This window comes from Uloborus diversus, chromosome 1 (assembly GCF_026930045.1).
Source record: "Uloborus diversus isolate 005 chromosome 1, Udiv.v.3.1, whole genome shotgun sequence".
NCBI classification, from domain to species: Eukaryota; Metazoa; Arthropoda; class Arachnida; order Araneae; family Uloboridae; genus Uloborus; species Uloborus diversus.
The window spans coordinates 89,053,867-89,074,459 of NC_072731.1; the positions used below are offsets into that span (position 1 = coordinate 89,053,867).

Here is a 20,593-nt window from a genome sequence, read left to right on the forward strand (position 1 = left end):
GAGTTATGCGACATACATACACACATACGTACATACGGACGTCACGAGAAAACTCGTTGTAATTAACTCGAGGATCGTCAAAATGGATATTTCGGGTGTCTGTACGTTCCTAGGCACATACCCACGTGTGGTCAGGTTGAAAAAAAAAAAAACTCAACATTCATTAGGGGGTGAGCAAAATGGAAATTAAGGCCGATTTTCGGGTGAAAATTTTTTCGCGAATACAATACTTCCTTTTTTGTAAAAGGAAGTAAAAACTCTATTTTTGTTACACAAGCTAACTTGAGTCAAAGGATAATTTGTTTTCAGTCGTCAATTTCAGAAAAGAAAAAAAAACTAATAATTTAATGTTCATATGATTTTTTTTTTTTTTATAACTTACACTTTTTCTGGCAGATATTACCCATAGGTGAGTTATATTTGGGAGTGTAATGTATATGCATATTCACCTATCGGCTGTCTATCTGGGACATCATATGAAACGAGTATTAAGTGATAATTATTTTCAATCATTTGTGCAACAACCAATAATAAGAAAACATATTTTTCTTCAGATGAACAAAGTTTCGTTTTCTTTTAATTTTCTGGATCTCTACTTTCTCTTTTTAATTTTCGTACTCCAAAAGTAATTTGAAACAGAAAAAATCTACCTGTTTTTTCACTAAAATGTAAGAAATTCATTTATTTTGAAAAACCTGAAAAGAAATAGTATCCTTTAAAACCTGGTACAAAGATTACATCATCCAATTTTCATGGAGTTTTTTTGTAGAATTATTCGCTGCCTTTATTCTTTAAACTGACCTCAATCTGGAATGACTGTTTCGTGTTTCAAAAACTAATTCAAGATTGAGAAGTAATTGTTCTTTTCAGCGTGATTAAAGGTTCTAAAATTTTCTCCTTTCTTTCAATAGTTTTGTTGTTCTGGTCATTATTTATTTAAAACAAAGAAATAAAACTTTGTTATAACAACCCCTTTTCCTTTAAGTTTTTATGATACTATTACTTTTATTTCTATTTCATACAAGAATTTGAAGCCAAAGTTGATGAGTAGTTTTTGAACTAACTTAGGATGTATGCATTGTAGAACGAATTTTAAGTACGAATTTTGTGCGTATAACAACAAGAGTACACTCATTAAATTTGAGTTGGCGCTTTATGTATATAAAAAAATCTGATTTATCTGAAGTTCTTCGCTCTGATGATACACATATGATAGTAGTTGATTACTGGTGGCCCTAAATTTTATTACAATTTCAATTAGCCATTTATTTTCAACTTAAAATGTTATAAATTTTGCTTCTAGTTTTTTCGAAATATGCGACATATTCTTCTCGACATTTCTATCAAATAATGCTGCAAACTTTTTGATGTTTTAATTGTAAAATAATTAGGCTTTCTCATTAAATAAGAACTTTAAGGAACTCGAGACATAAAATAAGTTTAAAAATGATAAATTCCTGTTTATTATGAATCTCATTCCATTAAAGAATTAAAAAAAAATATCTTGCAAAATGCGAAAGCTGCTAAGGAGAAAAACATATTAAACGTTGCACAACAAATAATTAAATGAACTAGTATAAAATAAACATCGCACGTACTGATTTAAAATTAACTTTAGAAATACGCTGTTTTTTACCAACTTTCTTTGAATAATTACAAGCGTAATTAACTTTTCAGTAAAAGGTAAATAATTTAACCTTGTGAACAATCTAAGCATTTTTTTGCAACGCTAAAATTAATTAATATGGAAATGAATGTAATTACCGTTATCTTGATGAGAGAAAATTACTTATGCACATGACATTTTCCTATGCTTTTAGTTGCTTTTTAAAATTAAAACTAACATTAAAGTAAAATATCGCATACAATTAAGAGTAGAACATCGCAGTTCAAAATGTATATAAGGTGGAAAGTAGAGTTTTGTGTTGTGTGAGTGCATCTGTTTACGAATATATTTGAAAAATCTGAAATAATTTTTAATTATTTGCATTTAGTTTTAAAATTTTTATTTCTTGCAACTGATAACACTGCTGCGTAAATTTCAGGCGTTTAAGAACATGCTAAAGCAGATCTTTTATTTATTCATTTATTTTCTGTTGTTATTCAGGTATTATGGATGTAACTAAAGGATGTCTGATAGTTTTTACTTTACATCAACAGTTGACACAACTATATGAGAAAAATTGTAAATATTTTGGAGCAATTATTTGATGCGTGGATTTTTGAATTTTAGTTTCAAACATTATCTTGTGATTTAATTAAATAAATTTAGAAAACGAAGGATTTTTTTTTAATGCGAACAAGACCGCCTTTAATGGAATAACCATTTCGCCACACACGATCCTCATTTTCTAGAAAATCGGCCTTCAAGGCATAATGGGTGAAAACTGCTTCTACATTTGAACAAAACCATTACCTGTATGGTGATGTGCGATGGTGTGTTGCGACGGTAACGATTAGAGCCGCTATATAAATAGGCCGACTCATCAGCTTAAGTTTAGCCATTAAGGATCGGATTTTTCATTGTTGCGGATGTAGGGTCCCACAGCAAAGTTTCGTGTTTCGCCAAATTTCGCGTAAATAATATTTTATTTAATAAACATTCACGTGCAGATAATAATTGCTCGCAGTCATTAATCACCAAACGCGATAACTCGCCAGAGAAGACAATTACTCAAACACGCGCTCCGATCCAAAATGGCTGATTTTTAGCTGATGAGCCAGCTCGTATATATAGCGGCCTTATAGCGAATGATAGAGTAACGCTGACGTCACCAGAAATGAAACTCGAGCCACGGCATGATAATCCGACTTTTTTTTTTTTTTGTAATGTTTGGCATGCAGGGAAATGCTTTATTTGGACAAGGCCGAACTAGATCCGGTAACTTACCTGTTTTACTCGTAAGACTCATTTTAAGAGAATGAACAAACAAAAAAGTGGTCAACATTGAACGCTATCTACCGGAGTTTAGGGTTAATCCACTGCAGTTAGGGTTAAAATTTTGATTGTTAAAATATCACCAAACAGGAAATTGCTTCGTTCAAATGCAGATGCAATTTTCATCCGTCATACCTTGACGGGCTGTTTTCTACTTATTATTATGACTGGGATATTCCATAATCCGAGATCAGAATGACTAATTGCAACGGTTTAGTGCATTGAAACTGATTACATTTAGCAGGATTTTGTTTTAACTGATACAGTGAAATTCCGTTACAACGATTTCTAAGGGACCGCAAATGTTGTGCGTTATAACGAGAGTTTCGTTGCAATGGAGTTTAATTAAAATGATGGCAACAGTTTTAGGTACTGAAAATCTGTTTCGCTGAAACGGATGTTTCCTTTTATTAGTATTCGTTTTAACGCGATTTCACTGTGATCTAATAAGCGGACTCGACATTAGAACAGTTTGGATTGCACTCTTTATCTACGTATATGTTCTCTGAAAATAATGTTTTGCAACATATTTTTCAAACAACAATTCAACAACTCTGGGACTTTTATGAGAAGAAAACTTTTGAGAGAGAAAGATTTTACAATAATCTCGCTTCATGAAATATTTTTTAATGCACAAAATCATTGTAATTAATCATTTTGATCCCGGATAATAGAACATTCTTGTTATTAGAAGTAGTTGTGAGTGGAAAATTGGCTATTCCATTAAGTGGGCTCGACTGCACTAAAACAAAGTTTTACTGCTTAAGTGTGTAAACTAAAATACAAATTTTGACCGAAATGTTTACTTCTATTGTATATTACAAACGCTCGTGGAAAAAAAAGGAAAGAAAGAATTGTTTTATTCGCCTTTACCTAAAGGAACGAAGTCTAAAACGAAATAATTTCGTCCCTCCCCCCTTGCATAAAAAACATATTTATTATTATTTTATGCAGCTCTTTGCTCCGTTCAAATTTTTATTTTTCAAATTTGTACAAGATTCTAAATAAAATGTTTATAATTTCACAGAATTTAAAATAAAAAGCGATATATTTTATTTTAAGTAAAATAGTAAACTCTTTTTTTTTTTGTAATAAATCCTAGATCCATTTTCATGATGCAAAAACTTCATCTTGTACTAAAGTCTATTCGTTTGAAGAGTAGTATGGTAATATTAACTTACCGACTGCGATGTTGCTTGCTTAATTTTTATTTTATCAAGATATTGCACCATTTTGTTTCCAGAAAAACTACTTGTTAAGAGTAAATTTAAAGTAATTCAAAACACTCTGTTGTGCACAGTATATTAAGTGTTGTTATTTACCAACATGATACGTCAAATAGCATTGAGGTACTCTTTTAGAAAAGCATGTTCAACTCTTACGAATTTTTTGTTTTTCGTGACGAAATGGGTCTTATGATTATAGAATCCTCGAAAAGGCGCGATTCATTTCGAAATGAGCCCATTATTGATGTAGTAAAAGTAAAAGAAAGTGAATCAAATAAATGAAAAAATATCACAAGTTTTATTTCTTTTTCACAATGAAATCATCACAGCTGTAAAATTGTATTTTGAGTACACAAATCTCTATAAAATATGAGTAAAGATTTCTTGCGTGACAAGACTCAGAAACTGAAGAGTTGTATTTATATGAAATTAATTTTTACATAGATCATGCTCCATATGTTTTTTTTTCTTCTCTTTTTCAATTTTACGTTAATACTTTGTTCCGTGAAAAGAAACTTAAAAACCAGTTCTTGAAGCCGCTCAAGTGGATGTAATTTTTTTGGTAAATATGTAGAAAAGCTGGACAAATGTACTTATTAAGTATGGGCGTCTATTCCAAATCTGAAACAGACAAAAATAATAATAATAATATTATATAAATTAATGAACTTAGGCGAAAATATAGAGACATAGGGTATGTTCGAGTAGAGTAACCGGTTTCACCGGTTGGTTGCCTTAATGACGTCACAGTGAGTGTCTACAATATGTATTCGTTAGTTTTCATCAACCTGTATCTGTTAGAACGCGCCCGCTTCATTACTCCGGTTACTCTATTCCAGAGGTTCCCAACCGGTGATTCGCGAACCCCCAGGGGTTCGCGAGGTGCAGGAAGGGGGTTCGCGAAAATTTCGGTGCAATGGCGGATTTTTCCTAGTTTAGTAAAAAATTATAAAATATTCAATTTGCACACATAGTTACTAAATTTTTTTTTTAATTTGAAAACGCGCCAGACTCTTGTATTAAACTCCAAAAAAAAAAAAAAAAAATCTTTCAGCGGTTTTATAATCTTGGTTAAAAAGAAATTTTCTCATTTTTTTTTTTTTTTTTGATAGACAAGAAAAAGAGATATCCTTCCTTCTTTATTGCGAGGCGCCATGCAGAAACGTTGTATTAAGCTGTGGCGGGGATCACGATGACCTTAAAAAGGCGCCATCGCGTGGAGTAAATCAAACAATATACATAATATACATATGTCGGAAAAAATAAAGAATTCTCAAACAATGCATCATAGGGGTATTATTTCTAATCTGGTTGAAATATAACTCGGGAATTTCCGTCGAATTCAGTCATCAAATAGCAGACATGACAGCAAAAAGCTCCAAACTTAAAATTTATTACTGGATTTTACCCATCTGTTCGTTTTAAAAAATATATAACATCAGCATGCTCATAGTTCTGGGGAAATAGTTGTTAACAGACGTATTTAGAGATACTTTAGAGATGCTTGAAAACAAGTGATTTTGTTTGCAATTGGTTTTGCTACGTGAACTTGCTACTACTCTGTTTGTGAAGTTATAATCGTGTTGGTAATTTTTATGATTTAATAATTTTCTGCTGTTATGGATCGATGGTTGAAAACTGGTAGTTTGGTTGAGCGACAAATGGACAAGCAGTCAATCGATCAACCCTCAACATCAGCAGTAACTTTCGAATCAACACAGGATATTGAAATAGATAGCTGTAATGAACTGCCGCCTCTCCCGACTAAACAGAAAAGTGAACTAGGGGAGAAAAAAGGAAAAAAGCGAAAATATGACAGTGACTATTTACAAATGAGCTTTTATTTACTGGAGAAGAGTCTGAACTTAGACCGCTTTGTCTTCTCTGCAACGAAGTTCTAGCGAACAGCAGTTTGAAACCGTCACTTCTGAGAAGGCACCTCGAAACAAAGCATCCGACACACAAGGACAAACCTATCGAATATTTTAAAAGAAAATTGGAATATAATAAAAAGTGTAGCGTCTCTACGTTCCTGTTAGAATCCAACGAAGATAGTAAAATGGCCCTTGAAGCTTCATATCGAGTCAGTTATAGAATTGCAAGATCTGGACAGCCACATACAATTGCAGAAAATTTAATTGGACCGTGTGCTAAAGATATTGCTAAGTGTATGCTGGGAGAAAAGTCAGCAAAAAAAAAATTGACCTGGTTCCGCTACCAAGCAACACAGTATCACGCAGAATTACTGATTTGGCAAGTAATGTGGAGAAAGAACTTATGAATAGAATAAAAGAGAATAATTTTGCGATCCAGCTTGATGAGTCGACTGATGTAGCAAACGCTGCAATATTACTTGTCTATGTTAGGTATATTTTTAACGATACAATTAAAGAACATGTACTATTTGCAAAACCTTTGAAAACCAACACAACTGGAGAAGCAATTTTCGAACTGGTCAACAGTTACTTTGAAGAAAATGGAATAGATTGGTCTTTGTGTGTAAGTGTGTGCACGGATGGTGCAAAATCAATGACAGGAAAATTTGTTGACTTTGTGGTGCGAGTAAAGAAGATCAACGAGAAAATTGAATGGACTCATTGCTGCATTCATTGACAAGCATTAGCATGTAAGCGTATTCCCGCAAAATTATCCGCTACTTTGAATGATGCGGTAAAAATTGTAAATTTCATAAAATCACGTGCCACAAACTGCCGTCTATTTCACGCGCTTTGTGAGGAATTGAGAAGCCTTCATGTTACTTTACTTCTTCACACAGAAGTTAGATGGCTTTCCCGTGGCAAAATTTTGACACGCTTATTTGAACTGAAGTCAGAAGTCCAAGCATTTTTTGTTGATCATCCATTTCACTTGTCCACTTGCATATTCGATCCTCTTTGGATGCAAAGGCTTGCGTATTTAGCTGATATCTTTTCAAAATTAAATGAATTAAATCTATCCTTGCAAGGTGCAGTTGTTAGTATTTTCGTTGTATATGATAAAATTGAAGCTATGGTAAAAAAATTGAATTTCTGGAATTGAATGCCTGGAAATGGGTGAGTTTTCTTGTTTCACTTCTCTTAGTAGTTTTTTATCAGAAAACTCAATGAAACTTGATGAAAGCGTTAAAAGAAATGTATGTGAACATCTGCAACATCTTGAACTAACTTTTGACGAGTATTTTCCTAATAGGCGTAACGTCCCTCTCTCAAACAACTGGATACGCAATCCTTTTGAAGGAAATCCATGCTTAGAGAACACCCTGACATTACCTGAAAAGGAAATGCTCATCGAGTTATCCTGTGATAATTCATTGAAAACTACCTTTAAAGAGCTCTCGTTAATTGACTTCTGGCTCAGTGTAAGAAATGACTATACCGTTTTGTCCAAAAAAGCAATTCGAATTTTATTACCATTTTGTACAACATATCTGTGCGAGAAAGGATTTTCCTCCTATACTTATCTCAAAGATAAATACCGAAGCAGATTGAATGCAGGGCCTGATTTAAGACTCAAACTGTCAGACATTGAACCAAACTTTCAGTTTCTTAGTTCCGTCAAACAGCCACAAATATCGCATTAAGGATTCTTTCCCCAATTTAAAGTATGATTAAAAAAATAGTTGGTTTATAAAACTTCTTGTTTATAATTTTTCTTGTAGATGTAGTTTTAACTTTTTATTAATGTTTGCACTTAATGATATTTTACAATTATATTTTTGTTTATTGCAATCAAATGTTGCAAAAAATGGAAAGCAAACATGCTGTTTTTTTATTGTTTCTTACATGTTACTAATTTCAACATCAGGGGGTTCGTGAACTTTTTTGCCTGTTCCAAAGGGGTTCGCAAAGAGAAAAAGGTTGGGAACCGCTGCTCTATTCGAACATAATCATAATAAGTTGAATGTTTAAGTGATAATAACATTATTCGTTTTTAAAATGACTTCAAATACAAATCAACGTAAGAAAATTAGGTCTTACAAAATGTCTTATCATAATCTATAATAAGGTTTAGCCATTGATGTTAGATTAGAAGAGCTAACGGTACCAGTTGTCTTGTGTATCAGTAAAAAATTACCTTTATACGAAGAATATGATATGAATACAATACTACTTATAAACGTTTTAAAAGGAGTAATTTTTTATTAACTGAATAATATGCGTTTTCTCAAGTAATACTTCTTAAATGCATATTAATAAAAACGCTATGTTTTTTTTTTTTTTTTTTTTTTTTTTTTTTTTTTTTTTTTTTTTTTTTTTTTTTTTTTTTTTTTTTTTTTGGCTTCTGGTAGGTGAGATTGTAAAAGCAAAACTGAATGGAACGTGTGAAAGGACCGAAATACATAATATTGGAGCATTTAAAAAGAGGGCAGAAAAACACTTTAATTAATCAATTTTTTCAATCAAGGAGTTAATTCAAACTCCTCGTTAAGAACTTAAGTAAAACTGACAGTTTCACAGAGATTAATTCTATAAATATTGACAATTTAAAAGTTATACAAGAACATCGGCAAAAATCGGAAAATCATTTCTGTTTCCTTTTACTTTTCAATATGCCGCCAAGTTGGGAATAAAAGCAATTTATTTATAAAAACTTGGCGACCAAAAAATTACTGATATTTTGCTAAGTTGTCGTCTATTTATTATATTACTTCAGTTTGCATTAAAATTAACCTTGGTTTAACAGAAAAATCGTGTAAAAATTAGTTTTAGAACATTATAATGTAACCGGGATTGGAAGTGCACAACTTCCGTTTTTTAACCTTCTACGTCATAGCGTTTTTTAAGTTGGCGAGATAAACAACGCACATACATGCGAAAGTGCAGATGTCATGAAAAAACTCTTGATAATTAACTCATAGACGGTGAAAACTGACATTTACTCTGACGTACGTTAAAAGGCACATCTACATGCACGGGGTTTTCAAATTAAAAAGGTGAGAAATGCGTCAAATTAGACACTTTAAACACCACTTTAGTTATTAGAGCATTTATCATATCCAGAAAGTCTGACTTTTGCATACTTTTAAAGATGTTTTAAAAATCTAAGCACTATAAAAACTAAAAAAAAATATTGTTTATTATTTAATAACAGCAAAATATGATAAATAACTTTAATTTTTAAAGTTTAAAAGCAAAATAAATAAAAACACTGAACTAAGAATATAGTGTTAAAGACACACCAAACTTAAGTGTAAATCTGATAAAGTTAAAAGCTAAATGTTTATCTTTCAAGATTGAAAAGTTGCAATGGCATTGAAAACGAAATTGGTTTTAAGGTTTTTACTAAAAAAAAACGAAATATTTTCCTTAAAAGCAAAAGGTTTAAGTGTCAATGAAATAGCAAGAAGATTAAATGGATATTTCTTTGAAAGTTTTCAAGCTTGTACAGAAAGATAAATTTTACTTGTTCAGTTGCGGAAATGCAGAAGGAAAGAAATGTGCAACTGGTAGAAATGGTAGGCGAATAAGAGCATTAATAATAAACAATGTTCAGTTCGTGGAATTCAGCTTAGTTCGAGACCAATGCGTAAGGCATGTTCCGCTCATAAGCGTGCGCACGGGGAACACCAGTGATACCACGGTACTCCAATTAGATCATTAAAAAAAAATGTCTAGAGTATCATTTTTTTTTCCTGTAACGTGCAGGCATTGAAAGCTGAATGGGGTTGTTGTCACAGACTGGTAGGGTAGTTTCTCCTGACTAGCTTTTTCATTACACACCCAATTTTTATTTTTCTTCTTCTTATATACTAATTTTATTAATGTTATAAAAATATTTTAAAAATATATTTTATCAGTGAGCAGTACGGCAGGGAGGAAGAACTTCTGTTTCACGAAATGAAGTCATTTTCTAGATTTTACCGAAGACACGTTCGACACCTTCGAAATTGATTTTTAACCCTCTTGACACAAATGAACTTCGCAATATTTTAATTCCTTTTAATAATACTTTCTTGAAATTAAATTTGTATTTCTGAAATAATGTGTCCACAGTAAAAGGATATATGTAAACAAACAATTAACTTATAAAATAATGTCCGTGTCCGTATTAGGGGCTGTCCGCACGAGACATGTTTATTATATATTCGACTCTCGATGTCTTACTGTCAGCATAAGAGAGTGTCCACACTTGAGAGGCGCACATTAGGATCAAATTCATTGTGACAAACTAGTGATAGTTCAAATCTACCACAAAACGGCAATTCTGAGCTGTTAAGAAATGTATATGGCATTATGATGAATGAAAAAAAAAATGTTTATACGTGCTTGCGTCAGTACGATACGTAGGAAAACAAAACAAAGTTGAAATTTACAGCAATTAGAAACAGATAACGCGTGTTTCTGTGTTACAAAAAACGAAGAGCAAAAATATCAGTTTATGGAAGAAATAACTCCAATGAAAATGATATTGAATATTATAGTATAAAAACTTAAGAGATTAATTTTACACTACGTAAATTTTTTTCGGAAACTTTTCCGTTCATGATTTTTTTTTCTTTGATTGGACAAAACAGTTAAGTGTAACCCCGAAATTCGTTTCTATGTGTGCCCTTTCAACCCATTATTGTTTTTCATATGACTAATAGTTAAAAATATAGCACGGTTTTAATGTTAAGTGTCATCTTACTTATTATATTTCGCACATTAGCGGATAAACTTCTACAAACCTGTAGTTCTCTTAATAATAGCGGGCATTAGAGAAATATACGAAGAATACGTACACTGACATTTCTTGGTTGTGTTGCCAGCTTTGTAAACAATCAGCTGTTGCTATAATGGTGTGTGGGTTCGAGGACGGGGGCGTCAAAAGGGGCTGAGCTTCTCTGAGCCCGATCCCTCTTTCGGACTGTGGTGTCCGGCTGCTCATATGGAACTGCCCGTCGCAGGATTCGTGACTGTTTGCGGACGACAAACTCTGCTGGTACTGTTGTTTGACTTTGCTGGGCTGGACGAGATCCAGAGCTTGCCTGCCGTCATACTCTTGCTGCGAGCAGTATTGATTGAGCATCATCGAAGAAGACAGGTCTTTGACGAGGAATGGTTTCCCGCCGGAAGGGTGTCCTTCTTCGTCGTCGCTCCGTCTCTCCTGCGGAAATATGACAGCCATGTTACGCAAAGTGTTATGCTGAGTTTTATAAAGTTTTCGTCATAAAGAAAAGTTTTTTTTTTCAAAAAAATATTGAAGATTTATTTTATTTTTTATTTTGATCCTTCTCTCACCAAAACTTACCCCCTACCCCTAGTATTAACTGAAAGCATGTATACGCCAATACTCAAAAATTGAAAATGGCGTAGATAGAAGAAAAACTTCAAGAGGCGCCGTGAGTAAGTTTCCCAATTTGAAAAGTTTCACAAAATAAAACGTAAGAAAAATAATATTTAACTCGTAACAGGGGGTGAACAGTCTCAGAGACCGCTCAAAAGTTCCTACCATCACCCTTATTTCATTTTTAGTCCGATTGAATGGTTTTTTTTCTCAATAACTTTTTGTTTTATGACCTTCAACACCCCCTCCCCCATACATATAAGTATCTTTTGGCAAGTGCATCTGGTTTAAATTTCATTGCATTATTAAGGAGCGGTCTGTGAAACCTCCCCTCCCCTGTAGTGTTAATTTTTCGTGGTAGTAGATATGGCTGTAAACGTTAGGACCGCGGAGATGGAATCTTTTATCTTATCCTTGTCATACGGAATGGATGCAAAATATTCTAGATGAGGTTGAGAGCTGCTTGAAATTTTCACAAAAGATACGCAATGAATGTTCTAGGGACGATGAGACTTGTTTTATTTCTGGAAATACGATACTATATACTAGTATTTCAGGTGTTGTCAAAATTTTCCCGTATTGTGATAGAATCAATTTTCTGGTATTAAAATTTTCTGTATATATTTATTAACTAAAATGAAGTCGTTAATAAATAACATATTTATTTTTATTACGAGTGTTAAATTATTTACTGCAACATATGATTTCCCTGGAAAAAGTTTAAGAACAGCAAACTTTCCTCCAAAAAACATATTTAAATTCAAAGTTTCAAAAAAAAAAAAAAAAAAATCCCGTGCCAATAAAAGTTCAAAGAACATCTAAGGGAAACAACAGGAATGTACCTTATTTACAAGATTAAAAAAAAAAAATAAATAGAGCGGTCTCTGAGGCCTCCCGTCCCCTGTTACGTCCTACTTTTTCACCTTCCTTGTTAAGGGTTAAAGTATCCTAAAACATCAAGATATCTTCGTCAATACAATGCACTTTTTGGAATTGAGTGTATAAGTTCTAAAACCAGTCATTTCTATCAAAACTAATTTTACAGGAGATACAAGAAGTAATTTATTCAATAATCTTTTGGCTTATAAGTCTTTTTTATTTTAATTACCTTTTTTTTAACATTGACTATGGTTGTTTACTCAAGAATCCATTACTTTCATGAGAGGAACACGCTTCTTTTGTTTTAAGAATAATCAAAAATAGAAGGTGACTTGCTTTTGGACAGAAACTAAAAATTACTTTTAGTTTCTTTACGGAATGTAAAATATTAACAATTCTTCAGTAAAAACTTGAAATAAAATTTCTTATACGTACTAGATATAAAATGGATTTGGATATTTCTGCCACTGTAATATTTTTAACAGTTAACGAAGCAAATTTAAAACTAAATTAAGTCGAAATTTTAAAATATTCTCCTGGTCCATTACAGTATGAGCGGGATTAAACAAGTTTCTTCGTAAAAATACAAAAAATTACCTTAGTATGTAACATTTTCTAAATGTGTATAATTGATTCGTGGTCTACGGCAACTTTACTGGCTTAATTTACTGGACACTTTTTTTTCCTGACAAAGCAAACATTAATTTGCTTAAGTTACCAAGAACTGAGATACTCAAATTCAGTCAGGTGCAAGTTTTATAAGTAAAACTGTAAGTTACCAAGAAATGAGATACTTAAATTTGCCAGGTGCCAAGCTTTCATGAGTAAAACAGTAATAATTAGAGACTTGAAATAGTGTTTATATTCTTTTCTTATTTTTCCAAGTGAGCATTTTGATTGTACAATTTTCTTTATTACTCCGGCCACCAGCTTTTGAAATCAAGAATCATATCCCTTGCTATCTCTTTTACAGTGAATTTCTGTGATGTGGTTGATGATTCTATCACTGTGTCGAGTTTTGAAGTGTATGTTCGGTACGGGTCCAAGTTTACTTAGAGAACAAGTCATTCGCAGGGTACGGCATGTTTTCAAAAATTAAATAGATATTTCAATGATTATTATTTTCTCTAACTAGAGGGAAGTTTGTTTTTTTTTTTTTTTTTTTTTCATTAAAAAAAAGAAAGTCCATAACAGTTGAATATCAGTTGAACTGCAAAAGAAAAATAATCTAAATTTGGTTTTAAAAAAGTAAAATGACTGGTTTCTAGGACTCAACGATTCAATTAGAGATGGGTTTTGCTAATCTAAAAAAGACTATAGCTATTAAAAACGAAAGTCATTTCAAAACGTTTTCTAAGTTTTCTTCGTAAACGTTATCTTTATTTTTTAAATACTCATTAGCTTAATACAGAATCATTCGCCAAAGTTGTACAACATACTATTATGAGTGAATAAAAGCAAATTTTTGGTACCAAAATATTGAGAAATAAAACAAGAAAAGATATTTGAAATTCTTTTTTCCAGATGAAATTTTAAATTTTCCATTAAAAATAATTTTACTTTCCATTCGTTTTTTTTTAATAATAAACTTCAATAATAGGATCAAAATTTAAATGAAAACTTTTCAATGAAAAAATTCCTTTAAAGGTGCCAAGCCATTTTAACTTTTAGTTTTTTTCTTGATGCCACAATATGGTAGCAAAAGAATTTAGTTCAAATCATTTATCTTACATCCCATTTCTCGATTTCTCACATGGTTGCCTAAAATGGCAAAATTACTTTAATCCAGATTACTTATTCTCATTTTTAAAAGTTTTATGGTTTTATTTCTTATTTTCTGTTAACTTACCAAAGCAGTTATTCAGTTTGATGCGGAAAAATGCGTTAACGGTAGTAAAATATGAGTAGGGAGTTTAAAAATAGAGATACTGGGAATCAAAGTCACACCGAATGACAGTATTTGCCGCTTTATTAAGTTTAATTGCAGGTTAGAGTCAGTTCAAAAGAGGCGATTTTTCAAGTTTATTTTGACTTATGTACAGATATTGTAACGTAAGCGACGTTCACATTATTTTTTTTAATCTGTTCTGTATTTTTAGTTAAAACCAAAATAATATTTCAAAGCAAAATTACCTGATAAAAGGTTTTCTGTAGTTTCTTCTCAAGGTTGTCTTTCTCTTTTTGATAATATATCCCAGCAAATATAATCACATTCAAAATCAAAAGGGAACACCCCACTGCAATTGTGACTATGAGGGCTGTGGAGTACATTCTCTGATTTCCGCTCGTAGACAAAGAACTGTTCCCTCGATCAAGTTTGGAAATAAATTCCGTTTCTTTGGCCTCTGTTTTCGCCGTCATATTCTCATCTCTGAAGGACTCGTTCTGGTGGTCATTTGAAGAGCCCTCTAAGGATGGAGGAGGAGGCAGTGTGGATGGAAAAGGGCCTCTACTTCCTGGAAAGCTGCGAACAATTCCGTCATAACTCGAAGGGTTATCGTGGTCTTGTAGTCGATGGTGTTGAACGGAAACGTTCATTTCGCCGGAACTATGGAGGCGTGGAATCAAATTCAGCCAGTAGGATAACCGATGAGCCTTGTAGTGATCTCTCACTTTGGGTTTCATTGCTGTAAAACAAGGTTCAGCGTTAAAAATACAGTTGGGGGAGATTCAAGTTCTTATTTGTTAAATTTAAGAGAAGTTTAAAAATACAATTAATCATTAAAAAATGGATAAAAAGAAATCTCCGTGCAAGATAGTTTCAAAATATTGTATAGACGTTTAAGATAGATCCTCAACGGTTGTTTTATATTTAATTTGAATGTATTGATCGCTCAGAAGTACGTCGCCTACCCAAGAATTATTGAAATTCGGCTCGTTAGATCTCTGATAACTTTCTGAATTTTTAAGATATTGAACTTGATTTTTTTCAGGACTTGAAGAAATTAGTTGGGATTTCGATTATGAACATTTTAAATTGCTATCTTTCGCGCATGCGCAGTGAAAAATTAATTGCTTTGAATGTCTATATTTTATCAAATTTTCAACATTTTTATTTCAAATTTTAGTATTATGCTTCTTTTATACCTGTCAAGTTTTCTGAAAGTTTCAGAAGCTTTGATGAAAAACTTTACATGTTATGAGTCAAAACCCTTCAAATAAAATTTTTAGTTTTGGAAGAAATGCTTATATTTTCGTGAATATCTGATACCTTTTCAAAACTATGAAACATGCTTGTACATAGTAAGTGTTAACCTATTTCTGAAATTTACAGCTTATTCTCAGCGATTTACGATGAATGATGACCGAAAAACTTTTTTGATTTCATCAATTAGTTACTGACCCCCGAAAAGCAAGGGTGATATGATGTTTATTGCAAAATGACAACTGAAGCGTACTTTTTATGCGACAAAAGTTTCAAAGCAATTGGTCTTTTATTTCTTGAAAAATCCTTAAAAATGTATATTTTTGAAATTGTCCCAATACTTTTGGTATAGTGTGTATACTATATGTTTAAAACAGAAACAGCTCTTTTTTTTTCTTTATCAGTGCTAGACTTTATAAACAACCCATATACTAAATTAAATTAAAAAACCACGATATTGTCTTTAAAAAATGCAGACTCCTTTTTCGGGATTACAAGGAAGCCCCTTTCAGTGTAAAAGAAAATATGAGCTTAAGGACGGAAGGACACCAGGTTGGAGCGAAACATAGTTCAAGTGGTTTAAAAAATCCATTTGAATTGTTTATCGTTCCTTTCCGTTGTTTTTGGCAATACAGTCGAACTCAGTTATAATGATCGTGAAGAGACCGCGATATTTACTGATAATAACCAAGTGCTTGTCAAGCACCTAATAGGGAAATATCATAAAAATTCAAACATTTTTTTTTCTTCACAGCATAAAAGAATTTGGTTAATTGGCTTTGAACTGTCGAATTTATTCTTTCTTGTGTTTCATGATCCCCAAAACCTCGTGATTTGCTGCCTGGTCTTTACAAAACATTTGAAGTTAAAGGTATCAAAAACTATTGAGTCTATTGAGGTAGTTCTATTTCACATTTGTCGTTATGATTGTCACTATGATTATTATTTTCACAAGCATTAGATCTAATTTGAGATGCAATATCCTTGGGAAGTAGGTACCTCAGCGGTGATTATATTGTCGCAAGCAAATATTTAATTTTAAAATGCTTTTTTCACTCTACAATTGATTAATGGCTCACATGTTAACAAGTGATGATCCGACTTAGTCACTTATTTTCGGGATCTATTACTTACCACTATATTTTGGTTGACTTCGCAATGTTCAAGGACTTTTTCAAAGAAATTATAAGCTAAACAGGAAGTCAATAGAAATTTTATGAATCCCAAAAATATTGTTCGCTTTAAGCAGGGACTGTTCATAAAATGCAAGTAATGCTCCCAAAGGTTCAACATTGTCCCCGGCCAAATATTTCTGATTTCCTCCTTGTATGTGGGTTCTCTTTAAATCAGAGCTCGTCATAAGCGGGTTGACTGTATTACGTTTTCCTTGCTTGTAAATGAAAATTTCTTTTACCTGCAAACATACCACTTAGGAATCTGAAATTGTAAAACATAGCAGAGCCTTTATATAATTATGTAATGTTTCCCTTACTGATGCTTAAATACTTCTGATGGATAGGTTCGTAGGCAGGCCAGTTAGCTTTCTCGTAGCGACCTCTCAAATTTTCACTTTGAGTTTCACTATCCGGCGTCACAATATTTGGATTTCTGAAATGAAATTAAAATGAATGTATTACGCTGTAACAAAAAGGTTTTTCCACGAATTTAAGGCACATTATGGGCTACTTTTGAAAAGAACAAAAGAGAGTATTGAACTTAGGGAGGATTTTAAATTGGACGATCTATAATAAGTTTTCATTTCAAAATGTATCTCATTCACTTTTTATGTTAAGGTAAACCCCTTTATTTTGCTGCATATTTTCCCATATAAGATTAATTTTCTTAACAATTAAAAGGCTTAATTTCTCCTTAAAGTATGTGGCGCAATGAAGGTTTTAGACGTTAAAGTTTTGAAATTAGAAAAAAAAGTTGAAAACAAGTTGAGAGATTGTGAAAACATTTCTATAGTCCGAAAATCATTCTTTTGTAAACTGAACAATGACATAAAATAAGTCAGAGAATTATGAATTCATATTGCTCCTTTTTACATCCATAGAGTTATTTTGTTTTTTAATACGTGTTATTATTTTTTGGTGAAATTTTTATTTTAAATCGGAATTTTGTCTTTTTTCTTTCCAATGACTAAAAATCAAAATAGGTTTTCGTAGAAAAAAAAATTGTCAGTTTTAATTTTTTTTCTGCGACAAATTATAAAATCAATCTTTAAAAAAAAAGTGTACCTATAGTTTTCGTAATGGTTAAAATTAGATGCTTTCATAAAGAGTTTTTACTTTGAAAAACACGTACTCTTTTATTTTTCTTTTTTTATCTAGTTAAATTAGAAACATTTAGCTTACAAACCTTTTTCTTATAATTAATTTCTAAAAGTTGTCTACCCTACTTTCTCAAGTCCACATTCGTAAAATATTTTTCGATTTGTTACGCCCTAATTGAAAACATTTTTTTTTCACAGTTAATATATGATATATTATAGAATGACTTGGAATTATTTTTTATGTTAGGTAATTATTTTGTTTTCGTATAGCAGACATGTACTTAAAAAATGTTTTAGTTCTTAAAGGGTACATACTTGCAAATTATTTGTAATATATTTTAATAATTTTCCGAGCATTGCATAGGCATAATTTCTAGCGAATCTAGTTATATTTTACCAAATGCTTTACACGTTTGTTTTTTAACCTCATTATCAGGGTTTTTAGCAATTTTTGCATTACTTTCTTTAAAATTATTTACTAAGCACTGGTTGAAGCATTCATGATTTGTATACGTTACAAAAGAAAACGTCAACTATTGACATATTGCTTTTCTACTTCAACTGTTTACATATTATATGTTTATTTCCAATTAAATAAACTCTATTTTACACTGCAAAGTATTTCTCTCGTTTCCTGTGCACTTATGATCCATTTTAGTAAAGTTCTAACTGTTATGTACTGTACATATTATAAGACTAGTATGTTCTGTAATCTGAATAAAAATAAAAGATAAGATAATTTTTGTTTTAATTAATTTGATAGTCAATTGGTAGATTTACGAAATACTGTGTCAACAATTTTCTTTCACATTTTATACAGGCAGCTGTTATAATTAAGTGGCATTGACATTCATTTTACCCTCTATCCCAACTCCTTATTGTCTTGAATATGACGCAAATGGGTTCATGTTTCCGTGTTGAGTCAGAAAAATGGAATGGATGTTATGTTCATGAACAGTTTGGTTGATTCAAATGCAGTTGATTTCTCAGATAATCCAATCTGTTCTGCATTTGGGAAAAATTATTTTATGCACAAATTTTGTAGATTATTTAAGCACTCTCTTTAAGCACTGTAGATTATTTAAGCATCTCATGAGACTGATGATTTTCTTTGAAAGATGAAAAATAAAAATATTGACAAAATAAAGGGTACTTCATACCCGTATTTGGCAAAGTTAGTCCATTGCGTCATAATCACTTCAGACAGCGAAACCTCGGCCTTCGTGTAGTTATTGCCAAAGTGAGCCAAAGAAGTGACCAGTGGAGCTCCAAAAACGTATGGCAGATCTTCTCCAGTTATGCATCCGACTTTCGATGTGAAGTCCCCGTATTCCGTCTGGTACGTAAAGACATAAAAGTAGCTTCTCTTCTCTGCTGCTGTGGTCGAAGACGATTGGAAAGGATAGCTGTAGTCGCGTAGGAGGCCACCACTGTGGAAGGATCCCGCTCGGATGATAGGGGCAACAACTACAGCGTCTCCTAGAGCATCGACGGTGTTCTCGAAAATGTTGCTTGCGTGTAAAAATGGTTTTGACCAGTCCATATATTCATTGACTATTGTCAGAAATATCTAGAAAGAAAAAATATGGTAGGAATTACTGGTATTGAAACCAGATCATTGAACCCTTTTTATGTTACGTCAGTCGTTCGAGAAAAAGTGGTTTAGAATGAAAAGAGAAAAAAGGGGGCGGGACCGCTTAAAACTTTTTTCCTGAAAATCCTGGTATGAAAATGAGTTTAGTGTTATCCTTGATTATGCTAGTGTTTTCCACTATAATATTTTCTAAAGCTTCGTTACATGAGGAAACCAAAAAAAAATAATAATATAATAATAATAAATAGATATACCGTCGCCTCAGAGCAACAGTAGGACATCTTAGTGTTATTTCTGGGATTAGATATCTTCCTGTTGCTCTGAGGCGACGATATATAAAATATTAATTAGTTGCTTCTTGTGGGAATCATCAACTTTTCGTCCAGTCGGAAAAGGGGTTAAATGCTTATTTGATGCATGTGTACGCAATATTTTTGCCTATTTGCGACTTAATAATGCTAATATTTTGCACCTCTAGTGCAATTTACAAAAATTAAAAAATAATAATAATAATAATAATAAACGGTAATGAATTCTAAATTAAATGCATTTTACTGAATCTTTCGTAATGTGCTTAAGTCAATATTTGGGTTCATCAATTAACTATTCGAGCAAATTTAAATAATTACTTGAATCAAACTTATCAGATAATTCCGTGATAATTTTACAAATAAGTGCATGCATACATTAAAAAAGTAATACTCACACAAAGTTGTAACAATTTAAACCGTTATTTAACTTTATATAGCAGAAAAATTAAAACGAAAACTACATTTTAAAATTGCGACTAAAACTGTAAATGTATTTTATAAGCATATAATTAATTTCGAGTAGAGATCTCTTCTTGAACTGTTGGGGAGATTTTTAATTCGTATTTGAATAGTTTAGTCTCGTAACTGCTTAGCCTAATGACACGTCAAGTCGAACATATAAAGCACTTAGACTGTGTTTAAAAATATTGAATAAAAAAACTTCCTATTTTTACAAGGAAGATTTCCTTTAAATGTAAGATTTACATTGAAAGGTGAGAAAAATTGTAGCGCAAGGTCAAAACTTTCGTTTTTTAAGCTTATGTTAATTATTAGGAATTATTTTCAAAGTCAGCAACAAATTGTTTGCTTCTAGTTGCTTCATGCAATCTTGTCGATTTCAAACTTCAATATATTTGAAAATATATGTAAGTATTATTATATTGTTATAGTAATGTAGGTTTTACTAGTTAATGCATGTTTCTTTCACAATTATTATTTTTATCAATATATAAATAATT

General features: G+C 31.9%; 1 protein-coding gene across 1 annotated transcript in view; it reads right to left on the reverse strand.

Annotated features, from left to right (window-relative positions):
- Positions 1-4,465: 4,465 nt before the first annotated feature.
- LOC129231019 (neuroligin-4, X-linked-like) overlaps positions 4,466-20,593 on the reverse strand; it is a 28,340-nt gene continuing 12,212 nt past the window's right edge. Inside the window, exons 4-8 of the mRNA XM_054865269.1 lie at positions 18,890-19,299; positions 16,947-17,062; positions 14,443-14,936; positions 10,886-11,250; positions 4,466-4,785 (exon numbers count right to left, since the gene is read on the reverse strand). Of these exons, the coding sequence (XP_054721244.1) occupies positions 4,761-4,785; positions 10,886-11,250; positions 14,443-14,936; positions 16,947-17,062; positions 18,890-19,299 (1,410 nt within the window). The 3' untranslated portion in view covers positions 4,466-4,760. The remainder of the gene's footprint in view (positions 4,786-10,885; positions 11,251-14,442; positions 14,937-16,946; positions 17,063-18,889; positions 19,300-20,593) is intronic.